Source organism: Trachinotus anak, unplaced genomic scaffold (genome assembly GCF_046630095.1).
Source record: "Trachinotus anak isolate AG129_WGS33_773 ecotype Australia unplaced genomic scaffold, CSIRO_AGI_Tana_v1 ptg000008l, whole genome shotgun sequence".
Classification (NCBI taxonomy): Eukaryota; Metazoa; Chordata; class Actinopteri; order Carangiformes; family Carangidae; genus Trachinotus; species Trachinotus anak.
In genome coordinates, this window is record NW_027273859.1 from 2,759,834 (window position 1) to 2,775,254 (window position 15,421).

The 15,421-nt window shown below is 40.7% G+C and overlaps 1 protein-coding gene across 3 annotated transcripts in view; it reads right to left on the reverse strand.

Annotated features, from left to right (window-relative positions):
* abca2 (ATP-binding cassette, sub-family A (ABC1), member 2) overlaps positions 1-15,421 on the reverse strand; it is a 96,342-nt gene that overhangs the window by 26,265 nt on the left and 54,656 nt on the right. For all 3 annotated transcript variants that reach the window (XM_071481854.1, XM_071481853.1, XM_071481852.1), the window contains 17 exons: positions 14,997-15,125; positions 14,645-14,812; positions 13,337-13,433; positions 11,730-11,903; positions 10,441-10,543; positions 10,012-10,126; positions 8,499-8,689; positions 8,007-8,157; positions 7,672-7,876; positions 7,404-7,568; positions 6,875-7,055; positions 5,597-5,809; positions 4,469-4,665; positions 3,133-3,306; positions 1,754-1,950; positions 895-1,039; positions 425-715 (listed from right to left, as the gene is read on the reverse strand). In XM_071481854.1, coding sequence (XP_071337955.1) covers positions 425-715; positions 895-1,039; positions 1,754-1,950; positions 3,133-3,306; positions 4,469-4,665; positions 5,597-5,809; positions 6,875-7,055; positions 7,404-7,568; positions 7,672-7,876; positions 8,007-8,157; positions 8,499-8,689; positions 10,012-10,126; positions 10,441-10,543; positions 11,730-11,903; positions 13,337-13,433; positions 14,645-14,812; positions 14,997-15,125 — 2,896 coding nt within the window. The remainder of the gene's footprint in view (positions 1-424; positions 716-894; positions 1,040-1,753; positions 1,951-3,132; positions 3,307-4,468; positions 4,666-5,596; positions 5,810-6,874; positions 7,056-7,403; positions 7,569-7,671; positions 7,877-8,006; positions 8,158-8,498; positions 8,690-10,011; positions 10,127-10,440; positions 10,544-11,729; positions 11,904-13,336; positions 13,434-14,644; positions 14,813-14,996; positions 15,126-15,421) is intronic.

Genomic DNA, 15,421 nt, shown 5'->3' on the forward strand with positions numbered 1-15,421 from the left:
TGACTGAAATAACCAAGGAATGAAATATTAGGATGCACATCACACTTGTATTGTGGACAATGCATTTAAGTTTTTATCTTTATTTTATCTAATTTCAGTGGCATATGTAAACTCCTAATTAATTCAGATTGCGTGATGGTTGTGTGGAGACCATACAGGACAATGCACCAAACAATGTACCACACATGTGCACCACTTGTATTAAATATTTTTCACAGGTTGAAACAAAATTGAGTTGATTGAGTCAAGTTCTCTCGAATCTCACGTACATTCCACCTGAGAGTGGTTCCTACATGAGGCCCAAATATTATGAGTGATATATCAGTCAGGTGTCGATCAACATCTGTGGGTTGCAGCTGTCACGAGGCTCAGTGACTGAGAAGTCGTTGTCTGACACAGCACAGCTGCCATCTTGCTGTCTTACCCCTCAGGCTGGCAGAGTCAGACTCTTGGCCGTTGTCAAAGAGAGGACAGTAATCTCCATAGAAGTCTGCGTAAAGTCCCCCTTCGTCCCCCCTCGTTGAGCCGATGGACGAGGAGGATTTCAAGGAGGACTGGCTCTGGCTCAGCCTGGAACACGTCACCAGGTTGCTTAGCTCCACCTCCAGCTTCTCACTCTCCACTGAAGGTGCAGTCTCACCCTGCGTCCCCCACAGGCCTCCTGAACCCACAGAGGATTTCTCCACTGAACTGCCCCCTGGGGAGCCCTTCACGTCTGCCCAGGGTAGAGAGAGAGGGAGAAGATTATCACTTCAGCCTGGAGCCAAATAATTAACTTAAAAAATGTCTAAACTTAGAACTCAGAAAGTGCAGACTGTGCAGAAATCTATTTTCATAAAGAAAGTCATGATTTATTTATGAGTACTAAAAAACTTTGTGAAGGTGTTCAGCTACCTGGAGGCACAGGAGAGGTCTCACCAGCGTCACTGTTCTCCAGAGACTGGTCTTCATCAGACACTTTGAGAAAGACCTCCTCCAGGGTGGTGTCCATCACTCCGAAACTGGTCAGGGCCAGGCTGTCCAAGCTCTGCTCCAACGCCTCCAGTCACACAGAGCAGAATGAAATTACAAAAAACTATAAAGTGTATCAGTGATTAATAACACTACATATCTGGCTGTAACCCATATTATGATTAATTGTCACATACAGCCTGGTGACAATTATTATTTTTGAATATTATGAGTTATTGGTACTAAACAATATAAAGAAAATTGTTGTTGTTTAGAATGTTTCCACGTATGTGTGTCAGTTGCAGGTTTCTTTGCTTCCACCTTCTGTCCAGTTCATCCCAAAAAGTGTGGAGACTGTGCTGGTCTGCATCATGTGGAACCTCTGTCTGGTTCTGATCTTAGCCTCAGTATCTTGCTGTAGGATGAAGCCCTGACCAACCAGTCTGTCTTCCTTTGTTACTTCTGATAGTGATATACAGTCCTATTTCCTGCAGTGCTGTACTGTCCTAATAATGCATCACAGGGTGTAGTAACGCAGTTTGTTCCAACACTGCATTTGTACAGACAAAGAGTTGGGAAGTCATCAACCTGTAGGAACTGTCGGCATCAACCTACAAGGCTTCACTTACTTCCACTGCTGCAGGAAAACTGTAAGTTACAGGAGACGCTTAATGTTGGTATAGATACTGTATATGTATGATGACGCCCTTTACAATAACTCTGTTTGCTTTCACTGGTTTCTCTAGTAACAGACGACCATAAACAAGACAAGACGTTTCAGTGTGTGTCTGTGTTTATGTACCTGGAAAAGCCTCTCGAAGCAGCCCTTCTTCACAGCCTCAGAGGGCAGCACGTAGGACAGCTCAGTGTTGGAGTCAGACACTAGCAGGCAGGACGCCACAAAATGGCGAATAAACTGGGTGACCCGGGCCTCTGAGCAAGGCGACAGAGAGGAGGACGGAGACAGAGACGAGGGAGGCTGCAGCTGGCTGCCTTGGCCTGAAGGATGAAAGGAAAACATGCAACATGATGGATGGATGGAGTATGGACAGGTAAAGGGGAAATGGCAAAGAGTGAGATAGGGATGGAAAAGACAAAGAAAATACAGTGCTGTCAGTCAGGAACCACAGAAAGTAGAGGAGATGAACTGAGAAGAGGTTGGAGGCAGTTCAACAACTTGGGAGAGAAAAGGAGAAGAGATGAGGTGCCCACTGTTGGTAACAAGCTGAGCAACAGGTTTCATGTCCTAACATGACTGGCACACACACAGTCCAACCTTCATCACACCAACAACCACAAATCCAACTGCTGTATTAATTTATACATTTTAGAGGATGCACAGGTTGCTGGAGTCAGTGTAGTTTAAACATTAGTTCTGATGTCCACTGAGGATCAATATACACAAACCTGCTTAGAGAGAAGAGAACAGCTGCTCCTTATAATTGAGACCTTGTCTCATACACATGAAATTTAGATTTTTTTTCTTCATTATCAATCATCCAGGTCACTGTTTCATGTACATCGATGGTTTATCAGCTAATGCAGAAGAACAACTGTTCTAGAATATCAAACCCCGGTTGTGTCTGTCATTAACTCTCAACGTGGATTAAAATATAATAAGCATCTTCAGGTGGGAGGAGATTCTCTGTTTTAGCTACAGTTACAGCTACAGACTGTTGGTTCGATACTGTAAGATTTAAAAAAAATTGGATGTCACAGTGAAGCTGACCTTTGACCATTTGGATATAAAATGTCTTCACTTCATTTAATCTTTATGGACATCTGAGTTAAATTGTGTCATAATTAGTTTATGAATTGGTGAGTTATGGCCAAAAACATGTTTTGTGAGGTCACTGTGACCTTTGACATTTGACCAACAAATTCTAATCAGTTCATCCTTGAGTCCAAATGAATGTTTGTGCCAAATTCCCTTGTAATCAAGGCGTTACTGAGATATCGTGTTCACAATGGTACAGACGGACGGACAACCTGAAAACATAATGCTAAAAATGCATGGGGGTGAAATGGTTCAAGGACATGCCTCTGACATTTCCTACTATCAATATTACTGTAAATCTGTCAATAATTTGCAGTCTGACAGCCTAACAGATGGCCAAAGTGAAAATAAGAGCCATTCAGAACTCATATAGAGAAACTGCACACGTATATATGTAAACACACCTCGGCCTTCACTCTGCTTTTTGACCAGCGTCAGTTTATATCCATCTCCGTAGGTGCTCTTCAGGAAGAGTGGTGAGCCGCAGCACTTGAGTTTCCCATGTGAGATGATGGCAATGCGATCTCCCAGAAGGTCTGCTTCGTCCATGTGATGGGTGGACAGCAGAATTGTACGACCTGGGGCAGAGGTGCAACACACACTTACACTCACATACACATATACAACTGCTAGAGTAGGAGTTCATTACATTTCAAGAATTTTTGCAATTTTTCACTCCATGCAAGGAACACAGACATTTATTACAGGGCACCATAACAGAGTGCTGCAGGAATGAGTCCTACCACCTGGAAATAAGTTAGCATCTATGCACCTCTGGTTCCCTCGCCCCAAAGTCCTTGTTTTTTTGAGTGGGTTTTTGGTTAAATGGCTGAATTAGGTCTGTGGTTAACCCATGTTCAAGACACTGTCGCGCATTATCCAACAAAAGTAAATACCTCGGTCATAATTTCTTGAAGTTTTTACATCTCCTAAAAAGGTGATGGCTAACAAGTGGGTAAATGAGACTACAGAGTTTGTCACGACATTAAACCAGTTCAAACCTTCACTCAGTGTGTTTATACTCAAGCCCTCACAAACTAGTGCGGACTTTGTAAGAGGAAAGGCTTTTGTTGAAAATAAAACAGATAACAAGATGGAAGCTCAGTGGTGGAGATGCTGACGTCATATAACCGTGGTGTAGTTTGTTTATACCCTAACATTAGCTTTTACTTCTGACGATTGTATTAAGGCTTCAGAAAGCCCGAAGAGGTGTTCATTAGTGAAGATTATCCTGCTGAACAAAACATGTAAGTATCATAACTTTTCTTTATCACAGTTTATTTTCTGCAATAATCCAAAAGCCAGTAGAAATATGCGATTGGCTTTTTGTTGAAGGAACCAGGGAAACTTCTGGTTGGCCTATAAAAATACTTCATCCCTGCTGCACTCTATTACCATAATAAAAACTGTACCCATGTCATGTCTTGCAGCCTTGAAAGATAGTTTGTTACTTTTTCTTTGAGTATGCAAAAAGTCTGACTCCAGGCAGCCTCATCCTCTGCGATTAAGAGAACAAGCAAACTAAGGAATTCTTTGATGTGCAAAAGATTTGTAAAATGTCTGTATCACTGAGGAAAAGGCTGTAATACAGCAGATACCTAAGGTGAACGCAGCTTCGCTGAAGCATGTACAGACATTTTAAGATTTGTCACAATTTCTTTTCCTCAAAACTACAGTGGACACAGTGATAACCTTTTGAAATAGCTGCTGGAGATTATTGCAAGGATGTCCTCAACTCACCCTGTTTGTACTTGAGGATGAGATCCCAGATGGCCCTGCGAGCGTAGGGATCAACCCCCGCTGTGGGTTCATCCAAGATGACGGCCCTGGAGCCACCAACGAAGGCGATGGCCACAGACAACTTCCTCTTCATCCCACCGGACAAAGTCTGTACCAGGCTGTGACGCTTGTTCGATAACTCCAGGTCAACAATCATCCTAGAGACAGAGAGAGACACACACACACGCACACACAGCAAAGGTTACTTGCTGTAGCACTATTTTAACTATCAATGTCTATAACTACCATTATACAGTAGCTAAAGCACCTACTGTATCACTAATTAACTAGTTATCTGAACTATAACAGCTAATTCAGCAAATCCAGTACACAGGAATCTACATTTTCACAGCACTAATTCCATCAGTGCAACACAGTCACTAACTTCTGTTTAACTTAATTTTCATTTTCATTCATTTTATTACTTCACAATATAAGCCTACGGGAATAAGAGAAAAGATTATTCTAGTTTAGCTGCTGGGTGACTTTCATTGGGAAACATCTGTGCAGGAAGTGTTGACTTTAATTATCAACTTAAGTGAATAAAATTAGTGTATGAAAACAGCATTTGTGTTAGAGAAGAGGAACTGACAGCAGCAGGGTGGATTATACTGATCTTACCAAGAACACAGATAAACATGGAAGAATTGTTGAATCGCTCCACTTTTATCAAGTATTATATGTATTGACTGGAGAGCAGATGTTAAACTCAAACACGGGTGTCATTTACAGGAAAGGAATATGTTTACACTTTTTAAGCTGCCACACAGAGATCTTTATTTCCTTCTACTGTTCTTTTCCAGACAGTATCTTAACCCTGTTTCATTGTTTATTAGCTACAATTCAAAAAAATACTGCTGAAAAGGGCAAGGTAAAGGGTACACTAAGGTATGGTATGGTATTCATAAGGTATGAAATGATATATTATGGTTGTCTATGGTTGTGTGAGGTGGCATTTTGTTATTATCATTGTATACCCAGCTACTTTGTTTATAACTTTATTTGTTATGTTGTATTGTATTGGACTGCTACAGGCCAAGAATAAATGAACTAAATGAACTGACTTAAAAGCAGTAAAGCTGTACTGACTTGTCCATCTCCTTGCGTATGTCTTCTTCATCCATGCCTTTGAGTCTGGAGTAGAACCACAGGTGCTCCTCCACACTCAGCTTATCAAACAGGACGTTGTGCTGCGGACACATGCCGAGGTTCTGACGAATACGCTCCATCTCCGTGCGGATATCGTGACCATATATGGTGGCAGAGCCGGAGGTGGGCGGGAACAAGCCTGTCAGGATAGACCTATGGCAATTCCGTGTAGGCAGTCAGTAGTATATGACATAAGTATAAATAAATGCAGACATAAATAATTAAACACATAAATAAATATAAAAAAATTAAATATGGTAATGAAAAAATGCTATTTCTGTATTTCTACATGTATTTATTTATTCAATCATTTTTGCATTTATTTATGTATTTCTGCATTTCTATATTTATTCATTTATGTATTTATGTATTTGCATGTTAATTAGGTGGGCGGTCCTACTTCAGGCTAAAGCCGGATTGGTTATAGTGACTGGATAGATCTGTTCCTACTGACTCAACTGATTCATAGGAGCTTTGCCTTTCCAGTGTTGTCAATTTTGCAACTTTAACACTGGAGTTAGTGACATTTAAGACCTCTTCAGTGGTGTTTTTTTTTCATAAAGCACTTAGCAGCAACTCTAGTGCCTTTTGGGACAAACCTTAACTATCTTCCATAAAGGAGAGTCGCAGTATAGTCCCACGAGAGGCACCTTCCTCCTCATAAATACCAGCACTGTGCAAACAAATACTCCATATGAGCTAAAATATAAAGTGTGATTGATTGTGACACAATTCGTAAACAGAAGACAGCAGAGAAGGGGCAAGTGGACAAACATCCATGAGAAAAGAAAAAGTTAGAAGTTCATTCACTTCTTACTTAGTCATGAATATTTAATGTTAAACAAAGATGTGAGTTTCGAAATCAAGTTTTCAGGGGATTTAAATATGACGTCTAAAATTCCCATAAAGCAGATGTTTTTTAATGAAAAACTAAACAGGATTTAAAGCGTTATATGACACTGACTCCAAACACAAAAAATGGCTATAATGTAATTTCTATATCACTGGAGATGTTAAGCCAGAAGGACACAAGCCCCATAGCTGAGGTATTAAAACCCAGCATGGTCATATAAGAGTTGGACTGCATAAAAATGTACACACCAATAATTCAAATGAACACTAATCTTAAATGTCACAGACACACACATGCACACGCACACACACACACACACACACACACACACACACACACACACACACACACACAGTCCCCCTCACATGGTTGTGGTCTTGCCAGCACCATTGTGTCCCAGGAAGGAGACCACCTGGTTTTCATGGAGGTTGAGGCTCAGTTTGTTGAGGGCCAGTTTGCTGCCGGTCTTGTACACCTTGGTCAGTTTGTCTATACACACCACCAACGGCAGGTGGCTCGGCTCCTCCTCTATGCCCCGCATCTCCTCTGGGATTAGAAGGAGAAAGGGAGAAATAAGTGCTGAACCAAAATTATTGCTTTTTATTGAAGAAACCTCTACTTTTTTATTGTTCTCATTCTACTTCTTGTCTTAGTTCTTTCTCTCTTACCTGATCATTTTGTGGTCATACACACTGGCCCTGGTAACATTTGAAGAGGTACAGAGTAATTATACAATCTGGTGCAGTCAGTGTTCTTCATGCACCCAACTAAATCCTATTCACCCCTCACTAGCTGCTTCCCCATCTCCAGTCTTTGTGTGTGTTAAGTCTGTGTATAGAACATGAGAATGTCGTCCACAAGCCTCCTCAGCTCCAAATAATTATTTGTCCGTACCAGATCGCCGCTGGTCCATGGCACAAGCCTGATCCTCCTCCATCACACTGAGCCTGGCAGCCCCACCTCCACACCATGGCCAGTCCCAGGTCTCAACACGCCCACTGCCTGACCAATAGGACCTCTGCAGGGGGAAATACCATGGTCGGGGCAGCCCATACATTCCTATAAGAGAGGGAGAAAAAAAAATTCTGATCTAGTCTGTCCGAGCGAAATGTTGAAAATTGAGAACAGGATGTTGAGGATTCAGAGGTTAATGATTTCATACCTGGATGCACGGCCTCTATATACCAGGTGAGAACACCATACACACTGGCATCGATGATAAGCATCATCATGGACAGACCCAGGTTAAAGTCATCACCTTCTACTGGTGACTGGCTAATGGTCTGCCACTGGATACCAACACCTGCTACCTCGTACAGTGCAAAATACTTGGAGCCAAGGCCAAAGGCTGTGGTGGACATCAGAGACTGGAGGACACAAGTGAAGCAAGAATTACTGAAAGAATACTTAACAGTGACAACACAGAGAGCAAATTTTACATGCAGACCCAAAATGTAGTTCAAATAAGAATTTGGAGAAAAAAGAAAACATCCTCACAGCGATGCACTTCTCAAAGGCAGTGATCTTATCATGGGCCACCTCTTCCCTGATGGCCACATACATGTAGGGCACATAGCTGAGGAAGTAGATAATTCCTCCGCAGGCTGAAGCCAACTTGGCCTTCGAGTAGATGACTGACACCAAAAAACTGTAATAAAAAAAAAAAAAAAAAAAGTTTCTTCATCATTTAGAAAGTTCATATATTCCAGTAATGACAAACGAATTTGTTAAAGTCAAAACCTTCATCTGACACAGTGAAGTCAGAGGGTTCTTCATTCACACACAAAACATACTGAACTGAACCAAACCATGAATGCTGTGAACCGTTCCACCCCTTACGTGTGATGGGGTGTGAATGCAGCTTTTCCTTGCACCACAGATTTTTCTGTATTGATCTGATGATTGAGTCACCTGCCGAGCTGTGGACACTGATTCATTCTGAGCGTGAGATTCATGGCCAGTTAGTTTGGTGGAACCAGGAGATCTCACCAGAACATGATGGTGGCCACGGCGTAGATGGTGAGGAAGAGCCAGATGATGAAGGGGTTGCTGTGGAGCAAAACCCGGCCGTACTTCAAGATGGCCGTCAGAGCGGTGACAGAGATGGACAGCTGCACAAAGCCGGTGATGAACCAGGCCACCCAGTGTACCGCATTGTTCAAACCCATCATCTTCATCACCTGAGAAAGTGGCATGGAGGTTACACGTTATATTTGTTGTATCCCTCCAACTGTCTTGTCTTGATGACCTCACCTCTCTGCTAAGTTACTGTTATGTCAAATTTGTGTTTTGTCAAGTAAATTAATGTGAGGCGTACGCTTTTAATATAGCTTTTACACACACTCTGAAAATCAAACAGCAGCTCTATATTTTAAATAATGACAAACATAATTTTACACTTCAGTGCTCCTGCTCTTCATGGACATAAAAAAGGATGTAATCAAAATTTAGAGAAATATATTAATATATTTAAATATCGTATCAGTGCTGGCACTACTTGGAGATGTAAGCTGAGACAGGCCCAGGTCTAAAATATTGTAGTAAATATTGTAAGAAGGACATTCTACTGACAGCCATTGTGTCTACAGGTGGTGTGAGATGTTTGTGCTAACGAGCTGTAATTACAGGAGGAGGTCTGCTAGTGTGGACAAGAAGGAAGGGCCACAGAGACACAGGTAAAGTTAAAAATACAGTGTGTTTGTAGGTGTGGGGTTTTGCAAGATGGTGTTGTTAATTAATGGGTTAAGCATGTTGATAAATAATAAATGGTGTGCTGTGATATTAAATACTATGCATTTCACTATTGTCACATCAACTGTTTTTCATGGCTTTTTTTTTTTTTTTTTTTTTTTAAATCAGATCTTTTCCTGGAATTTGTTTCTAATAGAGTTGAAACTGCAAAAGTATTACAAGCATCATGACATACTGAATCTCTGAGCCACAAGAATTATATTATCAATTATATAATATACTGCTATTGTCAGCAAGAAGGTCAAAAATATTAATATATAATGACCTTTATATAGGTCAAATGGCTCTCAGCCCCGAGTCCACTGACTTCTGCTGAAGACATAAATCACAAATTTCTGAAAATGGCTCCAGAGTCTGGACATTGTAGTTTTTATCAAACAGGTGAAAAGGGCGCATTAGTTGGGGTCTATTTTCAGCGGCAGATTAATCCACACTTGGATTAATACTCAGTGAGTGTCTGAAGCAGCAGGTGTGTGTGAGATGTGTGTTTGAGTGGTAGTGATGGAACATGTCACATACAACAGTGTGGCTCAGAGATATTATTTTAATAGTTTCCTGGGAACAGTGGCACGTTCACTGTTGTTTTGGGTCTGCATAAGGGATTTGTTGATAAATAGAAAAATTCAGAATATTCTCAGACTTATCCTTTAAACAACAGTAATAAACAACACACAAGCTGTGCTCAGGGAGGTGTGTTAACCAAAGGCTGACCCTCCAGACCGGTGACAGACATGCAATCATACAGTCTCACCTCTTTGAGTCGGTGCTCCTTCTCAGCCACAATATGCTGAATCATCATGGCTACTGAGTAAACCCAGGAGATCACCATGCACAGCGGCATCATGTGCTCAATCACAAACAGAAAACTGAAAAAAAAAAAAAAAACAACAACACAGGGTATCAAGTTTTAGACCACACTGTGTTTCAAATAAATGGGATCTTCAGAATTTCTAATATGTACAAATGCGCTAATATGCATTAAATATATTTATCAACTGTGAAGATTTTTAAATACACAGTGTCTGAAGTGTCTGAAGCTGCATATAAATTATTTTTAGGACAAACATTTCTCTACCTAATGATAACTTGCTACTCTCATCCTCAACTTTAGACCTAAACAGGACCACAGAAAAGAGGATGAGAAGAACAGTCACTTCTAAATACAAAGCCTCTTTCTTACTCGTCTCTGGTGTAGCATGGGTACGGGAACATTTGTACGTAGTTACCAGGCTCCACCACATCATGGCCCACAAACGTGTTGATGATGGCTCTCTCTATCATGTCTGGAGGAGTGAGAGAGAGAGAGAAATAAAGAGAGGCCACGTTGATTCTAGGCTCAGACTGGCGGTGTGGCAGCCCATCAGTGGGGCATGAGGCCACCAGCCATTGGGGAAAGAATTTATTGTGGGGGAAAAAAAAATCGAGCTGCTGGCTGCGGGACAGGAAGGAAAAAACCTTGAGGCTGATCAGTGCACTGTGCACAGCTCTGCAAAGAAGTAACAGCAGAAATCAGGTTAGAAATATTTTATATGATGAGAAGTGTGAATAAATCTTTGGTTCATTATGACACTGTGATGACAAATTTAGGTGATGACTGGGGAACCCTGTGGTGGATTTACCAGGTAGTGAGACAGAGCGCTTCTCTGCAGAGCCTCATGCACAACACCTCATGTACAACATTGCTATGTTTGTCCAAGAGACGTCCATGATGCATGACTACGTTGTACAACACACAATATGTCACAAAGAATGCTCCGACCTTCTGAGGCCGTATTGTAACGTTCCACCTGATTCAGCCCAACATCTTAGTGCATTATCACACATTATTCTCTTGAAAGTCCTTAAAGGGGGCCTATTAAGCTTTTCTGAGTTTTCCCTCTCTTATAGTGTGTTCTATAGCTTATTGTGCATGTAAATGGTCAACAGAGTCGCAAGGTTCAAACTTCCCACCAAAAGGAATAACTCTGGACCTACTGACGTCAATACGTCTCTTGGTGCTGCCCAGCTGGACACCCCCCTGCACAAGGCACACTTGTAATGAACAGTTTTCTTTAGTTTTGTAGCCATGCCGAAAAGACACTGTGTTCTCAACTGTCTGGAGAAATCTACATTTTTTCCACAGTTCCCTCTATGAGAAACCGCCTAGGCAAAAATTGAAGTGATTTGTCATTTGCTTGTTGTGTGTATGTGCTATGGAGGACATCGACAGACAACGTTAAATAACAAAATGAAAATATAATATGAAAAAAACAGACTGCATTTTAAATTCTACCTTCACTGTATGGCATTATGATGGTATTTAATGGCAAACAGTTATATAGTCATAATTTCTTCAAGATGTCCAAAGAAAATTCATAAATGATCCACTATAGGACATAAAACCATGTAAATTATTTGTAAAATTCACACAAGGCCTATATCATGAATATATATGCAGCACTCAAGAAGCATTGGATTTCAGTCACTTACCTTGGATCCAAACAAAACCGTAAAGGAAGTAGAATTTTCCCCCAGTGTTGGGCCCTGGACGCCAGTAGGCCCGTCTGATTTCATTGGTCTTCTCTGTAAAGCTGGAGTTTTGTCTAATTTTGTACAGAACATGGGGTGGCAGGGAGCCATCTTTGTTAGTCTGGAAAATCACACCTGAAAAGAAAAAGAGCATATTTTAGGTCAGACTCGTCCTGGTGGCTCAAGCAGCCAAGGTTCAAGGCCAGATTCTGCATGTTGGAATTGGAAATAGAACAAACACAACATATCAGATGTTGAAATTTTGACATTTTATTGTTAATGAAAAACCTATTTGAAAGAAATCAATTTGAATTTGATGCCAGCAAAAAAGTTGGGACGGGGCAACAAGAGACCGGAAAAGTTGTGTAATACTAAAGAAACACCTGGTTGAATATCTCACAGGTTAATTGGCAACAGATCAGTAGATGATTGGATATAAAAAGAGGCTCCAGAGAGTCTCTGTGCAGTGAAGACGGGGAGAGGTTCACCACTCTGTGAAAGACTGTGTGGGCAAATAGTGCAACAGTTTAAGAAAAATATCCCTTGACGTAAAATTGCATAGAATTTGTCAATTTCTTTCTTTCTCTACAGTTCATAATATCATTAAGAGATTCAGAGAATCCAGAGAAATCGCTGTAGGCAAAGGGACAAGGTTGAAATCCAGTATTGGATGGTCATTATCTCCAGGTCCTCAGGCAGCTCTGCATTAAAAACAGATACGATTCTATAGTGGAAATCACTGCAAGAGCTCAGGAACACTTCTGAAAACAATTGTCTGTGAACATAGTTTGTTGCTTCATCCACAAATGCAGGTTAAAACTCTACCATGCAAAGAAGAAACTTTATCTAAACATGATCCAGAAACATCTCCGACTTCTCTGGACCCGAGCTCATTTAAGGTGGTCTGAGGTGAAATAGAAAACTGTCCTGTGGTCTGACCAATCAAAATTTCAAATTCTTTTTGGAAATCATGGACGCTGCGTCCTCCGGGCTAAAGAGGAGAGGGATCATCCAGCTTGTTATCAGCGCACAGTTCAGAAGCCAGCGTCCGTGATGCTGTGGTGGGGCATTAGTGCCCATGGCTTGAGCAGTTGAAATCCTATATCAGGCAAGAATGAGACTTTTTACTTTCAAAACTCCAGCAACTGATCTCCTCAGCTCCCAAACCTTTACAGAAGAGGTGATGAACACAGTGGTAAACATGACCCTGTCTCAACTTTTTTGAAACGTCTTGCTGCATCAAATTCAAATTCAGTAGATATTTTTCATAAAACAATATGATTTCAGCATTTAAACATTTGATATGTTGTCTTTGTTCTATTTTCAGTTAAATATGAGTTTACATGATTTGCAAATCATCACATTCTGTTTTTATTTACAATTTTACACTTTCCCAACTTTTTCAGAAACTGGGTTGTTAATATCTAAACATAGCAGCTTTTAATGATGCAGTCTGTGCAATTTATCTGAAAAGTATCTCATATACGAAAGTAGGACTGTCCACAATATAAGATCGTTAGATCGCCCACCCCAAAAACGAGGTATCATGATCACAATCTGACACTCACTGGCAAACACAGACACATTGTCCTGATAGGCCTGGTTGAGGGTGTAGTTGACAATGCTGTCCTCATCAGGAAAGCCCTTGAAGACATCCACACTGACCTGAAAGCACAACACTCAAATAATGTTTCACAACAGAAATGGATTCATGTAAGAAACTATTAAAGCGAAGCACAAAGATTAAACCATCATAATGGATTACTGCAACACTGGCATGTTTGCAGTGGAATCAGTGGATTATTGGGTTTTTACCTTTCCTGTCTCCAAACTGGATCTTTGAGCAAGTAAACTGACATTAATGGAATGACCTTAGTCAATGGTATTTTATGGCCCATGTATCACCTTAGATTTACACAAAGATTCTTGATTAGTCTGAGACTGTTATTAGAATAAGAACTCATCCATTAATTCATACAACTACTTCTGACGACTCATACTAAATACTTACGACATATTTGTCAGTGTTTTAATGTCACTCTTCCATGGTTCCTTTTATGCTGTAAATTATGTGGTAATGGTGGTGCATGTTTGGCTAATCTCACAGGACACATTTTGTAGTTTTGTAGAATGACATGAGTGAAATTACTACTTCATGTCATTAACTCTGTATTTTTTTTTCCTCTCCCATAGTTTGTGCTTCTCCTCTCTCTCTCTCTCTCTCTCTCTCTCTCTCTCTCTCTTTGTCCTCATTCTGCAGGCATCTCCATTTCTGGAGCAGCAGGATCCAGATCTGCCACTACAACATTCATTATTATTATTATTTCTGTATCTATTATTTATCATTGATTACCACCATTACCTATAGTTTATGAATATGTTCCTGGTCAGTGTCAGGGTTGTCAGTCATGAAAGCCAGTTATGCATAGAAAGAAAAAACTTTCTGGCATCTATCCCACTTTGTTTTAAAATTGGATTTTGTTTCACATTATTAGAAATATAAAACTGGCTTTTTATACAATAACTGTATAATACCAGATGTAATGATCCTGGAACTGTCAATGTTAAAGTCTTGCTCTCTTCTTTTGTTGGTTTGGTCAAGTATGCATTCAAACGAGGACCAGAACTTGATGTTTAAACAATTGAGACATTACTTTTAGCTATTTTGGTTTCTCTGCTCTCTTGCTAGTGTTCATGAACTCCCAGCAGCAGGTGGGCTGAGGTGTTAACAGCTGAGTCAGGCATGTACAGTTGGCCTGTTGTAGCTTATACTTGGTACTGTTTATTGTGACAATAAATATACTAAAGATCAGCGTCACACCAATTTGTGATCATATTTTTGTTGGGAAACACTGTTTGTTATACACTTTACCAACCTTAGACATAAAGTGCGTCCAGCCGCAGGCAGCGTTGTCAATGGTGTCCAGTTGCTCCAGCAAGGTGGAGGTGTTAGGAAGACTGTAGTTTCCTTCCATCAGACCCTGCATCAGCTCACTGTTTGTGCCATTCAGCACCTTCGGGTGCTGCTGAAGCTCTGAGGACAGCTGGAAAGAGAGGAGAAGATGAATGGAGCCTATCATGTGCACCACTGCATGTTTCCCAACAAAAATCCAAGAACTGCAAACAGATGAACCTTGTAGGAAAATATAAATGCTCAGATGACTTTTTCACAATTTGATAGTACTGAATAATTAATGATGTCAGAAAATGACTTATTTGAAAGTGTACCTGCCGTAGCCACACCAGATGGCTGTGCAGCTGGCCCTCTTCCAGGAAGGTCCTGAGCTGGGCAGAGATATTCAGCCACACCCGGGTGTAGTGTGTCACGTTCCCAACAAATGCAAATGTCTCATTTGCCTAAGTGCAAAAAGTTAACAATTTTTTTCATTAGTTTTTGTATGAATTTTAATCAATTTCTCCTCTATCCATCTCTCACCCTCCCACATTCACTAATTTCTCAATCATCTTTAGTCCAGTTACACAGATAAGAGATTTATACAGCTGCTGCCATAGTCTGTGCTAACTAACCCATAATCAGCAGCATAATAAGCAGTATTACCAGATCAAACACATGGCTCTCTGTGAATTCAACATGCTGGACAGTGCATGATTAATGTCTTTTGGGTGGCATACAAGTATACATACACAAGACA